The sequence below is a fragment of the Anarhichas minor genome, unplaced genomic scaffold (genome assembly GCF_050575085.1).
Source record: "Anarhichas minor isolate MPS153535 unplaced genomic scaffold, ASM5057508v1 ptg000004l, whole genome shotgun sequence".
NCBI lineage: Eukaryota > Metazoa > Chordata > Actinopteri > Perciformes > Anarhichadidae > Anarhichas > Anarhichas minor.
The window spans coordinates 14,479,963-14,494,449 of record NW_027466450.1 but is presented as its reverse complement, the minus strand read 5'-3'; the positions used below and the strand labels follow the sequence as shown (position 1 = coordinate 14,494,449).

General features: G+C 44.5%; 1 protein-coding gene across 3 annotated transcripts in view; it reads right to left on the bottom strand.

Annotated features, from left to right (window-relative positions):
* dgkh (diacylglycerol kinase, eta) overlaps positions 1–14,487 on the bottom strand; it is a 52,583-nt gene that overhangs the window by 22,470 nt on the left and 15,626 nt on the right. For all 3 annotated transcript variants that reach the window (XM_076110210.1, XM_076110226.1, XM_076110218.1), the window contains 3 exons: positions 12,099–12,179; positions 3,922–4,026; positions 1,965–2,097 (listed from right to left, as the gene is read on the bottom strand). In XM_076110210.1, the coding sequence (XP_075966325.1) occupies positions 1,965–2,097; positions 3,922–4,026; positions 12,099–12,179 (319 nt within the window). The remainder of the gene's footprint in view (positions 1–1,964; positions 2,098–3,921; positions 4,027–12,098; positions 12,180–14,487) is intronic.

The window sequence follows — 14,487 nt, the reverse complement described above, 5'->3', positions numbered from 1 at the left end:
CTCGCCCTTTTTCTCCATTAAGGATGAGGCACTTAGCAGACTCATGAATAATGTCTGTGCTCTGGGGAACTTTGCTTCCAGCCACCCCACCCATACTCACACACATCACTGACACACACACACACACACACACACACACACACACAATATTGTCATTAGGAAGTCTACGCAGATATACAAACTGAATCAGAGTCATATCCGGGAGCAACAATTGATGTTTCAATTTAGTCTACCGCTAAATGCAGTTAGGGAGCATTAGCAGAGCATTAAGAGAATTCAGAGGACATGATACCACTGCCTGTTAATGGCCAGGCCATACCCCGAGCATTTACACAGCCAGACTGGAGGAAAACATTGTGTGTATATGAGAGTGAGTGTTTGTGTGAGGACGAAACAGAGACAGAAGGGTTTGTCTATGTGTGTGTGTGGCTAGGTAGCACAAATCAATCCCAAACCGACCGCCATGCGCAAGAAATCGAAGGGAAATTTAAGCTGCGTAATTGCTGTGAAACTGGCTGCTCTCCACGTTTAATAGAGAAGCTCTCCTGCTGTCTTTTCTTCTCTCCTTTTTTGTGCCATTCTCACATACTGTTTCTCATCCTCACGGGCGATCATCTCCTTCTCACTGTCTCTCGATCTTGCCTGGAAACAGACATCAGTAGACACCAATTGGGAATACTGTATGTGACATACTATGTATTGGGACACACTAAATCTTTGGTAGTTTGGGTATTGGAACGCACAGTGTGGGTGCTCCCTCTACCCGTGCCCTCCTCTTCCAGTCACCTTTTCCCCTACATGTGCAACACTGTGCATCGAATATCCGACCACCACATGTCCAAAATAATAATGCAAGGTGCATTAAATCAAAATATCATGTGCCAACAAAATTGCTCCGGCAGTGCATCTATCGCTTAACTATCAAATGGGCTAATGAATCTAACGGGAATCTTTACGAGGCCAATAAAGAGCTTGTGTCTACTGTAAACCCTGACTCCATGTTTAGACGAAGGCCCTGCGAGTTGCTTCTTCCTATTGTTTGTTGAAAGTGTGTAGAGCGGGATAAGCCGATTTACAATCGATTTAGAGGCTCTTACTGCCTTCACACTGTACACGCCAAACCAAGCACACATGTACGCACGCACGCGCACGCACACGCACACACATGCAAGGACTATGTGAGACGTGCGTGTGTGTGTATGTGAGACGTGCGCACGCAAACACATGCACAGGGGAACATTAGCTAAATTAGGAGAGGATATGCAGATGGTGCTCATTAAGGTGTGCTGCCTGTCACTGACACCTTACACCAGCCCCCCCCCCCCATGTCAACCCCGTCCTCTTAGCACTCCACTTTAGTGTTCTCTCACAGATGAGGTGAGGAGAGGTTGCGTCATTCACAGGATCTGTTATCAGTCTTTCTGTCTTTTTTTCGTTATGGTTCAATTGGAGATATGTGAGAAATGAAATTCAAATAGCGTGAGTCAAAGCCTTATCTAACACACAGTATGACTCCAAAGCATATGGATAGAGACTGTGCCAGCAGTTCACCACGAGCTCTTTTCCTATACTTCAAGCTAAAAGTTTGATGGGCAGCCCGCTCTGAAACTGAGAGCATTTCAAAGGCCGCACGCTGGCTCCGGTATATCCAATCTGCTCCACTTAGACAGACATTTGAACAAAGACTTTTCTCACTTCAATGACTCACAAGTCCTTACGCAACATAGTCACACACCTTCCTATAGACCTGCCAACTCCCAGGCTTGCAGTGCCAAATCATCCGTTGCAACGCTACATAAAGTGTGTCTGATGTCTTTAAACAGAGAGTAGGAAGTCCATCTACGAGAGCCAGCGATGAGACGTAGAAACGAGTGAGCGCTGCATGAAGAGGCTAAAGAAAATACTGTGTGTATAAACGAATTGAGGCATTGACGTGTTTGACAGCGTCTGTGTGTGCCACCTACCTTCGCAGGAGAGGCCGTGAGACGTGACCCCAGACAAGCTGTCTTTGCAGACGTTGCAGAAGGTGGGCCGTGCGTGGGAGCAGGCGTACCAGTTGTGCATCCCTGAGAAATGTTCCACATTAAACTGTGCCGTCTGGCAAAGGAGAGGTTAAAACAGATTGGCAGCACTGGGATGACAGTCACAGAAAGGCAAGCACAGTGCACTACATCATCATGATAAGAAAACAAAAATACAATGACATCTCTAGTGTGCAGCAGGGCTAGACAACAAGGCTTAGCCGGGGCTAGTAGAATGCCCCCGTCAGGCTGGTAAATCTATAAAACACATTGTTTGTTCCACAGCTGATGATGAGGAGTGAGTTTAATTAAATAAAGATTAAACATGACAATTAACTTAAGTATTTGTTGTTATTTGATATCAGCTAATAAATTTTAAAAACACTTGTGATTACAAGTGACTGCATATTACGGTTACTGGCCGTGTTCATTATAATTACAAGCAGAAAAAAAATGATTCAACAAGAAATATAAGAACAAGCAGATATTTGTCCACCTGTTTCCAGCAGCAGACACAAGTCAACACCTTTTCACATTCATCCCGTTCATCCCTTGTGCATTAGCTTTCCTCTAATGATAATAATTCCCCCTAAGGTCCGGTCTTGGTGCAATAAAGGGGCCTCGTCTGGCATTAAGACAGCACACAGCAGGACTCTACGGGAGAAAACACCTCTCTTAGCTGACAGTCATTAGTGTGACTCTGCCGCTCCATGATTTTACAAAAGCAACACCTGCTCAGGGAAATTGGATGCTTCTATACATTAGCGCGTGGACGGAGCCCACTGTGGAGCGAAAAAAGCTAATGTGAGTGAACTGCACAAGTGTGGGCGTTGCGTCCGCGGTATAGCTGGCTGGCGCCCTGCATTCAGGTGGTGTTTCATAAGTAGAATTGTAACAGGTGTGCTTATAAACCGGGGCTTCTCACGGTGCCACATAAGAGAACCCGGGTATTAAAGGCCATTGTGTTGACTTCTTGGCTCGGGTGTGCATGCGTTCGCGTGTGCACACGTGTGTACCCAGAGCTCTGTGGAGGGGGGCTGCTGCTGCATTGCAGTGCAGTAAAGGGGGTGAGGGATGGGGTCTTATATAAGATTTCCCTCCCAAATCAAAGCCATTAAAATGCAGCAACTGCTGTCTTCCTGCGCTCCCCTGCTCCCCTCGCTGTCAACACACAGCACGGACTCATAATCCTGCTGACAGCGGAATATTATACACAGCTACTGTCTGTTTGACGAAAGTAAACGTTACATTCATCGACGGGGGCTGTTTTTGTTTTTTGTTTTTGTTTAAGATTCTTCCAGAAACACTGTCCTGGATAACAAAAGACGAGCATTAAACAGTGTCGTTGCTCCCTGTTGATGTGTTATCAAGTGAGCCAGGAGAGGGTTAAAAGACCTGGGCTGGTTGCAGAACCGGACAAGTGCTTTGTGGCGGTCAGCATGTGTCTGGTTCTCGTGTGTGAGCGTGCACACAGTTGCGATGCGGATGATACTGTGCGTGTGTGTTCTTCGCTGTATCTCTGACTGTCCGCTTCGGGGATTCTGAATCTCAACATCAGAGTGTGTTACTTCTGCATTAACAACTTCTTTGATCCCCAGTTGCCGTCAGCGTGCAGTCTATCGGGCCGCACAACATGCAAGTCTTTCCCTCCCTTTCTTTTGTACTAAACCAGAGAACACTAACAGGATACATTCACTTACAGGAGCATCCTCAGGTGGGAAATATTTGGTAAAAAAACAAAATCTCCAAAAGAGGATACGCCTGAACACAGATTTATTGTTGCTGCCGCACTCTCTATCTCCTCCTTCTCTTCGTCCTCCTCCCCGCCACACACACACACACACACACACACACACACACACACACTCGTGGATCTGTAGATTTGGAAAGGGCTTCTTACCTCGTAATGCTCTCTGGACTGGACGGACTTCAGCGAACTGATCCAGTCCTCCATCTCTTTCCTGTTCTCGGCGCAGAGGATGAGCCTACGGAACGGAGTGATCACCTGGAGGGAGAGTGAGGGATGCGTGCACGGGTGAGAGAGTGAGACAAATAACTGTAGCTAAAATAGAGAGAGAGAGAGAGCGAGAGAGATGAATTTCACCAGTGGCTTCCTCCTCAGCCAATGGTGCCACTGAGAGGAGAGAGCGATCGGCTCCGTCTTTAAGGGAGAGAGAGGATGAGGAGCCCCCTCCCTCCCTCTCTCTCTATCTCTCTCTCTTTCTCATTAACTCTAGCTCACTCTTCTCCCAACACCTTCTTGAGTTAGTTTTTTTTCCTTCGCTCCAGCATTTATTTATTTATTCCCTTCTCAACCCTCTGTCGCTCTTAGCTCTTCGTGTTGCATGAGGCAGATATGTGCTGACAGGCGAAGCGCCTCAGAAAAGGCTAAGAGCTCCCCCCTCCCCCCCCCCCCTCTCCTGACCTCCCTCTCTGTGTGCGAGTGGGTGCATGTGTGTTTAAGCGCAGTCTCCCTGTAGATAACCCTACAGACACGCAGCACCCTGTCAACACCCCATCACTTATTTATGCGCCCTCATCTCTTCTTTCTCACCATCTCTTTCGAACTCAACGTGTCCCTTATGTTATCTCGATTCACCTCAGAGAGAGAGAGGTGAGGCTGAATGCATGCCAACACACACACACACACACACACACACAGAGGACAATATCACGCTACTCAATATTCATCTACTAGCAGTGATGCTGATGTTTCCTCCCATCCATGATGAATGTTATTTACGATTCGTCGTGTGCAGGTCACACTTCACACAGATGTCCTCTCTGAATTTGAAAACAGCTTGTTGTTGTGTGATTTGAGTTGATTGTCTCATCAGAGAAACGGGATGTTGCTGGGAAAAGAAATGCCACCGATAAATAGATTTTAATAAGAAAAAACACATCCTCAAAGGTCTGGTGTGTAGGATTTATCTGGCGGTGAAGCTGCAGATTGCAAACAACTGAAACTTTTCCCAGGTGCCAAGTGTGTAGGAGAACTACGGTGGCCGACGACAAAAAAAACGCGAATGGCCCTATCGAGAGCCAGTGTTTGGTTTGTCCCTTCTGGGCTACTGTAGAAACATGGCGGCCGGCTCCGTGAAGAGAAACCGCTCCATATGTAGATAAACGGCTCATTCGAGGATAACGTTTCTTATTTTCAGGCAATTATACACTAAAGAAAATATACTTCTTAATATTATATTATATCAACATTTCAGTTCCCACCTCAATGTAAAGGTGCCAGAGCAAATTATTGTCCTTTCAGCAAAAGGGTTAATGAATCATAGTAAAGGCTAAAAAATGCTCATCTTTTCTTTAGGATAACTATTACTAAGGACAGAAAAAAGTCTCTCATTCACTGTTTCATCTTTCATTTTGATAAAACTCTTTTACATCTGCTTTTCCAAAATATGAAAGAACGGCCCTTCTGTAAATACAGGTTTACAAAATGGGGATTGGTTGAATTAGCATTTATCTTTGTGAATGAAAATGGGAAACTGTTGGAGGGTAATGGTCTGTTTGTTGTCAGCATCACTGCGTGTTGCGTTTCTTGGCCTACAAATTGCTCATTGATTTTTCGACACGCTGTTTCAGACCAACTATTCACCATCATTTGAAGCCATACATTCAGCTGGTGGTTTGTTCTATTCTTCAATTACACCCATTTTGGCAATAATTGGATAAACGTCTTACTGTGCAATCCACACATCCTGTAGACCAAACGCACTTCCATTAGTCAACGACAAATGGAGTGAACAAGTGAAGAGGAAATTGTATTCTCCTTCCCGTGAAGGATTCGGTGTCAAAGTAAATCTTCAAAGGGAGATTCTCCTCCACGTCCCTCTCTCTTTCTGTTCTGCCTGTTCAGACCAGCGGCACCTGAGGCTTCTACAAGGTGTGGAAAACAGCAGGTGCACAACAAACACCAGTGCACATGTGTGTGTGTAGTGTGCATGAGTGTGTTGTGCACGTTGGGGCGTTGGGATACATCTGCTTTTCTTTCTGCAAGAAGGTCACTGTTGCAGGCCAACCATCTGTTTACAGCCACATGTTGCCATCAGACAAAACTCTGGTAGAACACGATATGTACATCATGAACTTAAGTACACTAATGATGTCATTCAGAGAAAAGTATCGCATCTGAACAACAGAACTTAAATGCCTTACATGCAAGACGGTTTGTTTGCAAGTAGCGAATAACGCAAATTCTTGTGTCACAAGCACATTGATTGTGACGATTCCACTGAAGTTTATTTGATTTTGGTCCAAATTTCTGCTGTTATAAATGTTGGTTTGTATACTAAATGGCCTGTCAATCAATTTGGCAGTGATGACAGCCTCTGAACACATGTTTAGATTTTAAATGGTGGGGTTTCCATTTTGTTTATACCACAGATTTTACGTCGACGTGGCAAAACAACAGCTCATAAGCGAATATGAGGCCCAAGTCACACGCCTCCTTCATCAGCCATTTTGGGAAAAATACAAACTTTTTCAAAAAAACGTCATTTTCCAATTGTCAAATACATTTTCTGCATAAATAATTAAGTGTGTGACGACCAGCTGCGGCCGTCACAGCTTATTTTACTGTTTGAAAAGCAAGAAAATGAGACAGAAACATGTACATTTTAACACGAGTGTCAGAATCTGGTTCTAGCTTGTGAGGCTGACAGAGGCGTCTCTGTGGGAATCTCTCCGGGAAGAACGCTGACCAACAGTTTTGATAAATGCAGCATTTTTTCCCACAATGAATAGAGGTTCCATTGATCATAGTTTGGTAGAATGTAACATTTTCAAACCCACACGCTGACTTTTCTGAGGGGGCAAAAGCGTTGCTTAACTGCCCACGCATCGTAATCACAGATTAAGTCAATCTTGTGCTGATTAGATGCTGCTTAAGTGTTTTAGCAATTAAGGTGTTCTAGTAAGAGGTCAGGAAAAGGTGACATATTTGTTACCAACTGCACTTGAGAGGCTAAGACAAAAGCAAACTGTTTTATTTCTTTAAACATACATGGGGTATTGAACCACGATACAGTTAAAGTACTGTAGTTGTAGCACTAAGTATCAAAAACTGTCAATTACAGTGGCGATACTGTTATTTTCTTCCTTTTTTCTATTTTTGTTGTTGTTGTCATGTTTTATTTATGTATTTTCTGTACGGTCTGTTTGGAGTATACCACCCACCTGACAACCAGTTCCCAGAGGAATCACCTTAATCACTCTTGTGATCAATCTGTCCAAAGACCTCTAATCAATACCTGGTTATAACAACATGTAACCCCCTCCTCCCCCAAAGAAGACAACAAAATAAAAATCCCGTCATCTCTTGAAACTCTATATGAACAGTGCCGTGTGTTTTCGTGGGTGTGGTTATTGTCCACTCCTTACCCTCCCTTGATATTAAAGCTAATCACATTAGCCTTCTTCCTCCTTATTTTTGAGTAAGTGGAGACAACAACTCCCAAATTACTGAAAGTGTGTTGCCAGCAAATGCTGGGTTTGTGTGTGTGTGTGTTTGCAGTACATGTGTAACTCTCAACCAATCAGCATCAACAACAAGAGTACATCTGTTGTTCTCCCCCTCTTTCTCTCTTCTCTTGCTCCCTCTCTTCACGTAATTGTATGTTTTTCTCGTTAATCACAATACAGATTCGCACCAGGAACTGCAAGGATTACTGTGTGTGTGTGTGTGTGTGCGCGCCCACGCACATGGGCAAATTGATCCCTTTGGACATAGATCACCATGTCTCTCTGCTGGTGTACTGTGTCCATGTGTGTGTCTTTCTATGTGTGTGTCTTTGTATGTGTGTGTCTTTCTATGTGTGTGTCTCTCTATGTGTGTCTCTTTCTATGTGTGTCTCTTTCTATGTGTGTGTCTTTCTATGTGTCTCTTTCTATGTGTGTGTCTTTGTATGTGTCTTTCTATGTGTGTGTCTCTCTATGTGTGTCTCTTTCTATGTGTGTGTCTTTCTATGTGTGTGTCTTTCTATGTGTGTGTCTCTCTATGTGTGTCTCTTTCTATGTGTGTCTCTCTATGTGTGTGTCTCTCTGTGTGTGTCTCTCTGTGTGTGTCTCTCTATGTGTGTGTCTCTCTATTTGTGTGTCTCTCTGTGTGTGTCTCTCTGTGTGTGTCTTTCTCTGTGTGTGTCTCTCTATGTGTGTGTCTCTCTGTGTGTGTCTCTCTGTGTGTCTTTCTCTGTGTGTGTCTCTCTATGTGTGTGTCTCTCCATGTGTGTGTGTCTCTCTGTGTGTGTCTCTGTGTGTGTGTCTCTCTATGTGTGTGTCTTTCTATGTGTGTGTCTCTCTATGTGTGTGTCTTTCTATGTGTGTGTCTTTGTATGTGTGTGTCTCTCTATGTGTGTGTCTCTCTGTGTGTGTCTCTGTGTGTGTGTCTCTCTATGTGTGTGTCTTTCTATGTGTGTGTCTCTCTATGTGTGTGTCTTTCTATGTGTGTGTCTTTGTATGTGTGTGTCTCTCTATGTGTGTGTCTCTCTGTGTGTGTCTCTGTGTGTGTGTCTCTCTATGTGTGTGTCTTTCTATGTGTGTGTCTCTCTATGTGTGTGTCTTTCTATGTGTGTGTCTTTCTATGTGTGTGTCTTTGTATGTGTGTGTCTTTCTATATGTGTGTCTCTCTATGTGTGTGTCTCTTTCTATGTGTGTGTCTTTCTATGTGTGTCTCTTTCTATGTGTGTGTCTTTCTATGTGTGTGTCTTGTGTCTGGAACGGGGTAGTGATAAGATTGGTTGCCAGGGGAAACAGGAACGGCTGTTTCCAAAAATGGCTCTAGGCATCCCTCAAGTGTGGAAAACCTCTCTTGATGACTGACCTTCAGAGCTGAATATATCAGATGTGTGTGTGTGTGTGTGTGTGTGTGTGTGTGTGTGTGTGTGTGTAATGACAAGTGGCCTCTTTGATGAACATCCTCATCTCTAAATGATGAGAACATGTAATTATAAGCCTCATCAGCTCTTATTTTTGTTGAAGAGGCAACCACTAAAGCTGAACAGATAATGAGGGACACCCGTCACTGTTTACACACACACACACACACACACACTTACACACACACACAGGCAGAGGATTGGTGACAGCGGTGCACAGATCCCGCATCCCACATGGGATCTGCAGCACAACAGCAGAGGAGGTGGAGACAGAGCCGTCACAGCTGCTCTCCCCCTAAAAACACACACACGCTTATACACGGGTACCATCTGCGGCTTCAAGGCAGTTAATAGCAACCACACAACAAAACAATCGGAGCGCCGGTGCCCCAATTTCAGTTCCCATGAGTTTCCTTTCTATGGATTTCAAGTGGACGGCAAATAGGGAGCCAATCCAATAAGCACGAGTGAGTCGGTGAGAGGCGGTGCGTCCCTGCAGAGTCTGTAACGGGTTTAGGGTTTGGGTTGGGCTGAGCTCTCCCTCACGTGGACCTCAAGGTGCTCCCTCACAGCAGCGCTGCAGCGACTGTGCCTCATCGTATATTCACGAAGGCTCCTTTTGAACACGCACGACCAAACAACAGCACAAGATGGGAGCGCTGAGCGGTCACATACGCTATATGTTATCTCCACGTATACTTTCCCATCTATGTGTCAATGCAGTCATGAATAATACATGCATGCCTAGACACATGCACATCCACATGCACAGTTGTTTTCATCCTCAAACCGCTTGTTTCATGTTTGTTTAGTAGCTTTACCCTGAAAAATAAAAAGATTCTTTCAACATCTGTTGCACTTATTATTCCTACACATCAACGTATATCTTTAATGTCCCTGTTAATTCAATAAATACATAATTAAAAAAAACAGTTTTGGCAAACAGTTGCTGGAGGAATATTTCCAGTAGTTGCATGTCTACACTATGCACTGGAGAAAAGGAGTGAAAGTATTACCTTCTCTAATCCAGAGGTTCCCAATCTTTTTTCAGCCAAAAACCCCTTACAAGAGAGAGAATATACCGGGGACCCCATAGTGATGGAATCATGTGATGTAGCCTATTCAATAACACGTTTAGAATCTTAATAATGTAGATGCATTAGAAACACATTAGACATGTATTACACAGGTTTGTACGCTTCTTTTGATGGATTTGAACGTAATCTATGAACTATTAGACTGTAAAAATGATAATTCAAATGAACAAAGATGAAAACTTTCCTCCCACTTTGAGAATAACTGCTCTAATCAATGCTAGTGATATTTAAGTATTTCCCCCCCCAGCACCACACTCTGCGAAAACACAGGCATGCACGTTACACCCACTGAGCCGACATCTGCAGAGAACCTACACGAATGAGCACAAACAACAATCTTAGCTCTGGCATGACTCGTTCAAACCATCCAACCAAGAAGCACCGACCTGCATGGAGGAAGTCAGCAGCATCACTCATCCTCAGAGGGCCGACGGACACACAAGGCAGACGAACAGAGACAGAGCGAGTCAGAGCACAGTCAGAGCAAAGCCCTACAATGCGACCTCTGCAGTGGTCGGTCTCTCTCTCTCTCTCTCTCTCTCTCTCTCTCCCTCTCTCTCTTTCTCCCTCTCTCTCCCTCACTCGTGATCACAGAACCTGTGCTATGAAGCCCGGTCTCCCCCTGTCGGTGTGCGTGACTGTGTCTGGCTCAATTCATTACAGAGATTTGCATGTGTGTGTGTGTAGACGCTGCAGGTGATCTGCACGTCACGTTACCTTTGGTTTTATGTTTCACCGCTCCCTTCTCTCGGTCCGTCCCGCCTGCCCTGCCTTCATTTCCTCTCCACTCTCCCCTCTTTCCCTCCGCGTCGGTCTTCCCTCTCCCGCTTCTCGCTCGTGCCTTGCTCTCGCCTCGCTCTCGCCTCGCTCTCCTCCTCTTTTCCCCCGAGGGAGCATGTGTGCGAGTGCAGTTAGCGACGGTGTGACATCACTCCAGGATTTCCTCCACTGCACTACCTTTGACATGTCTTTCCCTTCGCCATCTTAAACTGTTCTGCAGTCACTCCCCATCAACCATTCATTCGACATGCCCTACTTTTGTCATGCCCTTCTCTCGCCTCCATATAGATATTTTCCTTAACTGTATTTTGTCTTTACTTCCTCAGCTAAGTCTCTCCCTCCTTCCTCATCCCCTCTTCTCCCTCCTTCCCCATTCTCTCACCATCTTAGTGGGATGCTGACGCTCAAAAGGGAACCCGGAGCTCATCTCCAAAACCTTTTTCACGGCATGTTTATGAACCCTGGCAACAAACACTCGCCGCAGTCACGACTGCACGCACATGGCGAGGACACATGCAGCAGGCCCGCTGTAATCTTATTTATGAAAATGGCAGACGCTAAGCCATCCCAGGCACTCAGTGAAGCGTTTCAAGTCGCTGCTAAAAATAGCGGCATGCTCTGCTCTGGGCTCTGTTCTCCTGCCCACCTCCTCCCCCTCCTTGTTTCTTATTATAGCAACACCCGGGGAGAGACAGGACAGGGCACCACTGGCTCTTTCACCGTCTGTTTTCGTCCTCATTGCTCATTATACTCGTGCTCATTTCCCTCCGCCTCCCGCACACACGCTCATCCAGCTCAGCTGCTCATTCTTTTCCCCGGGTAAGCATTCGCGGCAACATCCCTTGATTTCTGTCAAGGACCTTGTGACAACATATGAGAAGCAATGCTGGGAAATGCATTAGAATATCATCGAAATATAACTGTAGCTTCATATTGGACAGACAGACATTAGACTGGTAATGATCCTTTCATCTAACTCTCTGCCAGAAAGAAAGTGTGTTTCCCAAAATAGTGAAATATTCCTTTAAGTTGTCACCAGAAAATGAATCTACTACTTCCACTGTTATCTCGTACTTAGACATCTCTCAGGCCATTTCAGTAAATAACATCTGTCATCCACACGTGAAGCTCTTCAACCAACTAAAACACACAACAATAAAGAAAGAAATTCTCAACTTCTGAATATATTCATCATAACTTTGCACGACCGCGACATTGGGATCTGGACCGCTGAGCGGATGTTGTTACGCTCTCACTGCTCGACACGTGCCTCTGCGTGTGCGTTTTGGGTGGTAAGACTGCAAAGATGCACTCACTGTGAAGCTGTTGTTGACATTCTTTGTGCTGGACTCTGCAACGCTGGCATCCGACAGGTCCACCTCGTCAAAGATAAGGGACTGCAGGAAAGAGGAGGCATGGAGGAGAACAGAGAGGAGGAGGGCACAAAAGAGAAGAAGAGAATGAGCCTTTTGGACAATGTTTTTTTTACTTAGCTTATCTCAACGCATACTAGGGTATGAAGAGAACCGTGATTGGCTGTGAGAGAAATGTCTTGTCATGACCGCAGCAAAGCAGGCCTTAAATGAACAGGCAGAACTTCTCAGTACTAAATGGCAGCATTTAGAAACACAAGAAATATGATCCTAATATCAAATATGGAACCAACAATCTTCAAATAATGCACTACATCCCAAATACCTCTAATGGGTGGAAAACAGCACTAAATGAGTATAATATACACCCTGTAATGTAGTCAAAATAAAGGAAACAGCAGATGTCCTCTCAGCTTTTTGCAGGGGTTATTTTGACCCACACATGTGGAGGACATTACGTTATGATGAAATACATTTAAACTTATGTTTTATGATGGGGATATGAAAACTAAAACTTGCTTCATTATTGTCATCCTGTAAGACACAGAAACCCCTTCAGACCTAAATATTTTCCACTTATTACCCATATCCCATCCTGAAATAAGGCAAAATTAAAAATATCAAGTACAACCTTTAATATTTCTTAGTCTTAGCACTGATTATCTGTCTCATGTACTACTGTCCGGATATAGGGACAGTTTGAGCATATATGAGAATAATATATTTTTATAAAAGTTACCATCTGCAGCTTTAACACAAAGCATAATGCTCATATGGGTTGGGGGGGGGGGGGGTTGACTGTATTTGGAGGCATTTCAAATGACATTTCATCTTCTCCTAATAAAAGTTGCATTTCTGTCACCAAAGGAACCGGCCTGAACTGATGTTTCCTTTTACTTCATTATTTGAAATGCTGCAAAAACAAATCTGAGATGTCAAATCAGAGATGAGGACACTATATTTTAGACGCAGTCAAAGGGAACTCTCCACTGTGTCTGCTCTTCTGTGAAGTCAGGGAGAAAATACGTCTCGCCCTCTGACTATAATCAAATCTATCACATCTGAAATTTAATGTCACAGTTTGTGCCTTTCGCAGAAAATATTTCTCTAAACTCTAAATGTACAAACTAACACTGTCCTCAAAGAATTATCCTCTCTTAAATCAGGAACTACTTTTCTACAATTTCTTCATTCATGAGAAGTTCAGCTTCCTGCAGCAGCCTGTTGTTAAAGAGAAATAGTACGGCCTTGACTTCATGACTTAGAAATGAAAGTGATATCAGATTAGTTGTAAAAACACGTTTTAGGATGGAAACAGTTTGCTCAACCTTCATCAGACTCCTGTTTATGTTATTCATTCAATCATTTATATAAAAAATATCCTGTGATCTTCACTGAAGCAATCTTCAAATTAGCTTTGAATATGGTGAATTTATCATGTTAATAGTACATCTATTTCAATATTCTGTGGTTATGCATGAACAGAAAGTAATATTTAAATTGATTGATTGAAGTTTGGAGAATAAGCTGATGGCTCTGGTCAAGAACAATGAGTCCAGTTTTTATCGTCCCTCTGAAAGATAACTCAGTTTGTTCCATCTGCCGTGTAAATGCGCTTCACCACAACGCAGCTCCACCGTACACCCTCGCTGCTGTGAGGATTTCCCTGCGCGGTTACCTTTGTTTTGACTCTGTACCTAAATGAGAAGAGTGCGAATCACAAGACGGTGAATGCTGATGTGCTTTATTGGATTTCTATGTGGCGGCGAAGGAGCTGGAGCCAACTCTAAGCAATATAGCCAGCAGACAGACAGGGAAGAGCACCAGAGACTACAAACAGGAACATGATATCCTGACAGAGCTGTGATGCGTATAAGGCAGCTGAGCTCTTAAAGGGCCGCAGGCCAAAAAACGATGCCGTCAAAGGAATGCCCTCTGACTCTGTGTGTGTGTGTGTGTATGTGGGAGGAGTGAGCTGCTGCAGCTGTCAGAGGGAATGCCCAGTTAACGACGCTCTCCCCAGGCCTGGCTGGAGAGGGACACCAGCCAACGCTTACTATGTGTGTGTGTGTGTGAGTGTGTGTAGAGGGAGCATGTGTCTCAGCACTTCCACATATGCCTACAAGTGCGTGTGAATGTGTGCATGGAGTGTCAGCCAAGAGGGTCTAAGTATGAACGGCATGCCAACACACACACACACACACTGCACCCCCTTGTCACAGCGCTCTCGGCTGCTATACCATCGCATCACGTGTGCGTATGTATGTGGGCGATAACTTTCTACTATTCTTTTAACACACTTCTTCTCCCTCTAACTCACTCACCACACCAC